The 7,048-nt window shown below is 39.8% G+C and overlaps 1 protein-coding gene across 1 annotated transcript; it reads left to right on the forward strand.

Annotated features, from left to right (window-relative positions):
• The first annotated feature begins 1,753 nt into the window (after positions 1 to 1,753).
• LOC117466368 (sterile alpha motif domain-containing protein 3-like) lies at positions 1,754 to 6,769 on the forward strand. The gene is made up of 8 exons (XM_071207020.1): positions 1,754 to 1,838; positions 3,269 to 3,413; positions 3,621 to 3,708; positions 3,913 to 4,053; positions 4,245 to 4,451; positions 4,768 to 4,932; positions 5,241 to 5,320; positions 5,518 to 6,769. The coding sequence occupies exons 1-6, from the start codon at positions 1,754 to 1,756 to the stop codon at positions 4,879 to 4,881; spliced, it is 780 nt and encodes a 259-aa protein (XP_071063121.1). The 3' UTR covers positions 4,882 to 4,932; positions 5,241 to 5,320; positions 5,518 to 6,769.
• Positions 6,770 to 7,048: the final 279 nt, after the last annotated feature.

Raw genomic sequence — 7,048 nt, forward strand, 5'->3', positions numbered from 1 at the left:
GTAGGGAGAGGTGTGACCTGTCACACCACCTGTCACTTTTTTGATTGAAACAGCATGGTTACTACTACTCCTATTTATACTGGAAGGAGGCCCGAGGGTGGGGCCCACCTAGCGGGTGGGCGTGGACTACAAGTGTTTCAGTGCTGGGCGGGGGCGCAGAGGGATAACCCAATAGCGATAGCCTTAGAGGGCGAAGCCATATACGAAATAGAACTGCACCTGTTGATTGCATAACAATCTCAAATCTGATCTGCACTCAGATGACTTCGCCCGTATATTTTTACATTTTGCTCTGAGAAAAGTCTTCCAGGGAATCCTGTGTTTGACTCCTGATCGGAAAAACCTCTTTAGCCAACTGTCATGGTTTTGGATTTATGTTTTCCACCTTTGTTTTGAAATGTTTTCCTCTTTGTATAATGTCTGGTCCCTCTCCCTGTGTTTTTCCTCCCTGTCGTTAGTTTCCCTGGTGTGTCTAATTGTCTGAGTGTGTTCAGCTGTTGCCCTTGTGTTTCTCCTCCCCTGCCCAGCTGTGTCTTGTCCTGTGATTACACTTCTGTGTATTTAGTCTAGTTTTCCCCTGTGCTCCATGTCTGTTCGTTGTCATTTCATGTCACTGTCACCCATGCTTGTCCGTGTCTCCTGCCTGTTCCCGTATTTAAGTTTGTTCCTGTCTGTCGTGCTCCCCGGTTTTGTTTCTGTTAATTAGTTTCTTGTTTTTTCATGCCTTCGGCTTTTTATAATAAAGCTCGATTTTTGTTAACGAACCTTTTTATGTATTTTTTAACTGCACTTGGGTCCTATTTTCCCCAAACCTGACAGTACGAACAGACCAGTATGGACCCAGCAGTTTTTTCATTTAGCCAAGAGCTTTATGAGCTTAAATACAATCTGGAGTGTATTTTCAATGACTGGAGGAGGGCCTCATCCAGAGAGGCCAAAGAGGCTGCCCTTAACGAGGCATGCAGGGAGGTTGACAGCAGGCCCTGGCTTAGGAGCTTGTTGCCTGAGAAGCTAAGCATTTTTACTAGCAGCCCTGAGTGCCATCCTCAAGCCTCAAACCCCTTCTTGGGATCCCGCCTTTCCTTAGGAGGTCCACGGAGCCTCCAAAAGGTCTCTACACTGTCAGAAAAAAGGGTACGGTGGAGGTCCATTTATGTTCTCTAAGGTACAACTGCTGGTGATGTACCCTCAAAGGGTCATAGTTGATCCATAAGGTACTAATAGGTACTTTTTCTAGGTTGATAAGGTACATATAAGTTCCAAACTGAGAAAGGGTCCATGTCTGTACCATTTTTCCATCATATAGGGGTACAATCACAAAGATGTCAGTGTGTGACCAAAATGCTGTTGGGGGATGGGATGGTTAATGCATCAGGGCTGCTAAGGCAATTGTGAAATCTGGTTTTGTGCGTGCACACATTCATTAAGCCTAGGTTCAACAATACTTTTTTATTGTCGGTGAAATTTGATTAGAAGGAATTGAGTTGTAATGTAGACCTACACAATTCCATGTAATATTTAGGCTGAAGCCTTTTAGAGGCTGGAAATATTAGAATTGGAAAACAAATTACTTCATTTCAAATATTTATCCAGGAAACAACAGTGATGATGAGGCTAAATAAAGAGCTACAATGGTGGATTTTGATATTTGAATGAGAGTTCACACATGCGCATTCGGTGTAGCAGTAGCAACGGCAGACACGTCATTTGCTTATTCAAACTTCAAACTGTCATTTGCACTTGGCGGCAAACCATGGAGCTTTCAACCGAGGAGCTTCTCCAGAAGTTGGAAGAGTCAGGAATAAAGGTGACCGAAGAAGAGGCACAGAGATTCAGAGGTAATATTATGTTGACATACTGCGTTATATGTTCTATGCAATCTATTCTGTCTAAACTGAAGAAACTTTAACTGAACTGAATGGCTAAATTGCTAGCTAGCGTTATCTAGAAAATTGACGTTATCAGCCTAGGGTTAGCTACCGTTAGCTTGCTAAACTCAGCCATTTAACCGTTTTATCGCTCCAAAAATACAGGTTCCAGTGCATGACCAAGGTATGGCTTTATAGACCATATCTGCTAAGTTAAATGATGTATCTAAAGGTCGTGTCTAATTGAGTTGAACCGAATGGCTTGCTTGCTAGCTAAAAAGCTAGCTAGCTAAAGTTATTGAACCTATTGAAGCTAACATTAGGTGCGGTCAATCTGAAATAGCCTGTGAGGTTCCACTTTAATAAGTTAACCTTAAGACTGTGGAAATCCTAACAATTGTTACGATTGCACGTTAACGGTTCAGTAATGTTATGCCTTCATGAGTGTAATAAGGGCTTAATTTGCCATGTCGTTGTGTTTGACATGCTTCTTGTTATTGAATATAAAAAAGAGAGATGCATTTCACTTAAAATCCCTCTTCATTTTATGTTGTTACTATTGTCGTTTTTCCGTTAATTTATAAGGTCTATATGTACCTTTTTGATATGGGGTTTTAAGCGGAGTTTTTTTTTGTTTACGTTATCCCGTTGATTACGTCATCAGCGTGATTTCTCCTCAGTCCGCAGATTTCTGCCGTGAGGTACAAGTGTTTTTAAAAGTTTGAAAAACCTTGTTAATCCATTAACGTTAGTTCAGTTCATGGTGCAGCTATCGACGTGCCATTGTTTTGAATAGGACTGTCTACACAGAGGCGTGTTTTCGAGTACAGGAGTTATATTATAGTTGCTAGTTTTTGGCTAATGTTAGCTTGATTGAGTGAAGCTCTTGTACGTGATCCCGTCTCTCAAGTAAGGCTGCGTCTGAAAGAGAAGCCGCTGAGTTTTGTGCTTGTGCTCCTATTACTTTGTCCAGGTGTGATTGTATGTTGTGCTGAGTCAATGTTTTTCCTAATAAGTTAGCCCTGAACTGTGTGTAGCACTGAACTGTGTGTAGCACTGACCGGCTGCACATAAAAGCTACTAAACCAGGCGCTATTGATGTCGTTTATCAAATGCGTTTATGCTCCGCATGGGTCAGTAATGTCTGTTTTGGATGGTGACCAGTAACCTGCTCTCACGGTAGCTATTGATTTTACTACACACTGGCAGACCAAGAGTTACCGTTTTATTTATACAAGATGTGCTCCATCTACTCTCTTAATGTATATATTTTGTATTTGTTTGGTTTGAAAAATGACTATTAAACAGCATTCACACTAATGATGTGTTACTTTGGGGTTGATCTGTCTACTACTGGTAATACAAGTTCCTCATCTCCTCCCTTCCCCACCCCATGTCAGAAATGAGGCAAGGAGGAGACTGCCTGCTGGATTCGTTCTTCCAACTTCAGACCAAACTTGATAACAAAGAAGCTTGTCAGAAGTCATCCAGAGATCGACATAGGATCATTCGTGTTCTCCATGAAGCAATAATAGAATACACAATGTAAGTCAGTATTGTCCATTTTTACTCTTTGCTTCACCAATATACTTCAGGCAGATAAGATGCAAAGCCACATTTACTGTGGGAAGTGATGAATTGTGGGAATTTCAAGATCCATGCTAAGATGTATGTTCACAATTGTGGCTTTTAAACAGCAATTTGTTGGTAGAGTATAAATAGCTTTATTCCTTAATGTAATCTTTCTTACAGGCATCCCACCAACACAGAATATATGCAAGTGGTTCAAGCACTTATTATGAAGTACCCCTTCCTTAAGGATCTGGAGAGAAATGGCTATGTAAGTTAAAAAGATAGTTGATGTGATATTATGCAGCTAGTTATTTTCTGATGTAATGATTTTGAAAACATTGAATGATATAAAATACAATAATGCATACAAATGTATTATGTTTATGCTTTCCTTGGATACGTTCATTTAATTGTTTTTTAATAGTGCGGGTTATCTTTGTTTCATTGTCTGTGTTGGCATACCTGGCATCAGTCCCTCAAACGCAAATTCAAAGCAGAGCGTGCACCTTTAATCCACGAAGATGAGGTGAAAAGGAGTAAGGAAAAGTTTGGTCACAAGAGAGCCAGAGAGTCTACGAAAGCTGCAAGAAGCTGTTGCAGATCTGTGTCAGGAGTGAGTGAATTTATGTATCTGCATACCTTGATTGGAGAAGTCATTGTGCACAATAATATTTTACTGGAAGTGTCTGTGAACAGTAATGTTTTGTGCAAAATTCTAGTTCAGATGAGATTAAAAAAAATGTTGCATTGTGAAGTTGAACTTCAAACTTGAACTGTTTCCTTTTCACTTTTTATTTCCAACAGGTGCCTGCTGTAATCGGTGAGGATGCATCCTCTATTGAGAGGCATGTGCACGTTCTGCAAATGCAGTATGAGAAGATGAACCCAGACACCTCTGTTGTAAAAGACCGAATGCAGCTAACTTTTTCATGGCACCGAAAGGAGATCGCGGATGGAATGACAGTTGAGGATGTTCTGAAAAAATATCCTTTCCTTAGAACACCCTCAGGGGTAAGTGATATGAATGAAAGTACATTCAGTCAATTTTCGGTTGTTCAAAGCACACATTTGGTGTTGATGTAATGTTTATTTATACTGTTCATGCTCACTACTTGTAGCACTTCGGGATTTGCATTCAAATATGAAGTGCTTTATAAATGGAACTCATTATTATTATTATTATTACTCCATAGCACTCGGAACTGTAACAGTCAATTTCATTGAGAAGAAGAAAAGAGAGTTCTTTTAATACTGGTCTGGTCCTTCAATATTGAGATGATTTGGTAAAATGACTAATGAATTTCCCCTTTCTATTAACTCTTTTCAGTTGTGCGATGAGGTTGACAGGATCCAGCCATCTGCGGTGAACTTGTGCCGGCGTTGGAAAGAGGGCTTCACCGGCATAGTGCCGAAGGTGGTCAAGCTAGAAAATCCCCATTAGCCAAAATGTACTCTGAAGCGAGGGAGGAAATGTTGGCAGAGGATCTACCAGGTATTCTACCGTTTTATTTTTGTTTATGGTCAGTGCTTTTTTTAAAGCGCTTTTGTAGAAAATAAATCATTATTTTATGAGTTATTTTTCTCTCGTACTAAAAGGCTTTAATAGGCACAGACTGGGTTTTCATTAAACTTTTGCATTCAATTTACAGAAAAGTCAACATGTTGCCTGAAGTGATTTCCATCTGCTTTGTGCACTCTTATCAAAAGGCAGTCAACTAGGCTAGGTCTTGAAAATCTCATTTGAGAATCTCAAATTACGTTTAAATGTTTAACTTTGACTTATTCCACCTTGTCCTACAGATGTGGACTTCCGTGCTGTGCTGATCCTGCTGCCCCACATCTTTAAAGAGAAGGACGACCAGTTCATTACATTGGGACAGGTATGGAGTTAATCCCTTATAATCTACAGGGGTAAAACACTTGTTTTTGTCTCACTAGAAAATTGTAATAATTAAGTTTCATGCTGTTTTTTGCTAGACTATGATGATGGTATGGAGCCTTGATCATGAAGCTGGATCGGTTTTAATAACTTGCTAACTTCACCATTGTTCTGTAATTTTTATTTCTCTCTGAACAGCACGACGCTCCAAGTCCCTACCCAACTGTCCAGTTGGTAGACACCGACTGGAAGATGGCCTTTACCAGGAAGGTTTTGGTCAAATTGGACAGTGTGGATCTATGCAGGGGCGCAGGAGTTGAAGATGGGGTAATTTCAGCCTTCTGTGCCTACTTTGTTTTCAACTTAGCTTACCCACCCTACATGACGAATACGCTGACCTTTCTCCAACGTACTACACTAGACATTATTGAGGTGGGTGAAAAGCCCTTACCAGTCACTGTGACCCGAATGATCAATCTACTGTACTAAAAATGCCACGACCATATAGATGTACAAGGTGTAGAAGAACCACCTTCACCTTAATGAAACTGGTTCAACATGTTGGTCTTATCCACGCCCACAAAGCCAACTTTAATATTACTTGTGGACTAAATGACTGCAAGTCAGCGTTCACATTATACAAATCATTCAGGCGTCATGTGTATCGTAAACATGGAGAGCACGTGCTACCTGATAGCGGTGCGAATGATATGGACAATGACACTGATCTAAACAATGACAATGATATGGACAACATGGACAATGATCTACAGCCTGAGGCTAGGGCAGACATACCACCTAGTATGGATGAACTATTGGGAGTTTTCCCAAGACAACATTCTTGATGAATTTGAGATGGTGACAGGGGCAAGTACAGATACTCTGTTTTCATCGCTCCCATTAGAGTTACAGAGATGTCTTGCTCGTGTACACGGCAGTCAAGAAGCATTAAAAAAACATGCAGCATGTTTCAATGGTCATAAATTGACAGTGTAAAATATGCATGTAAAGATGTGTTGATTGTTGATTACATGCATTACATGATTTACATGCAGAGAATATTCCTCTTTTTTTCATAATCAAATATATTTTAAATGTTAACACACTGTGGCTTCTATGCCGTAAGCTTCTTGTCCCAATGTCTTATGATTCACACCTGCATGCATACACAGTCAATGTTGATACTCAATAGAGTGTTAATAAACCAGGACAAGAACATGTTTAAGGGAATTGTGACTTAAAAGGGGGAAAGCTATTGTTCAATGAAATGCGTTATGCTGTATTGTATTGTGTGGCATTGATACATTTAACATTATTCTGAAATTCTGTATTGATAGAAAATATGTTTTTGTGATGTGGCATTTTTATATGAATTTTAATGTGATATTGCCATAAATTGTATGATTTAAATGTTGAAAGTGTTATAGATTGATGATGTAATTATTTTTTATGTTAATAAATGTGAGAACAAATATTTTTTTGACTGTGTCCCATGTTGTACCGAGTACAAATTTGCCATCATAAGGTACAATGCTCTTGTCACTGGGGCAGTACCCTTTAAAGGCCAAATGTGTACCATTTCCAAGGGTACATTTAAGTCCTAGAGCATCAAGGTCCATTATTGTCCCCAGGGGTACATATTTGCCCCCATAAGGTACAAACTGTAAGGGTACTAATATGTACCCTTGTTAAGGGGTACAATGGGTGTACCTTTGAGGGTACTGCCCCA

The sequence above is a fragment of the Pseudochaenichthys georgianus genome, chromosome 21 (genome assembly GCF_902827115.2).
Source record: "Pseudochaenichthys georgianus chromosome 21, fPseGeo1.2, whole genome shotgun sequence".
Classification (NCBI taxonomy): Eukaryota; Metazoa; Chordata; class Actinopteri; order Perciformes; family Channichthyidae; genus Pseudochaenichthys; species Pseudochaenichthys georgianus.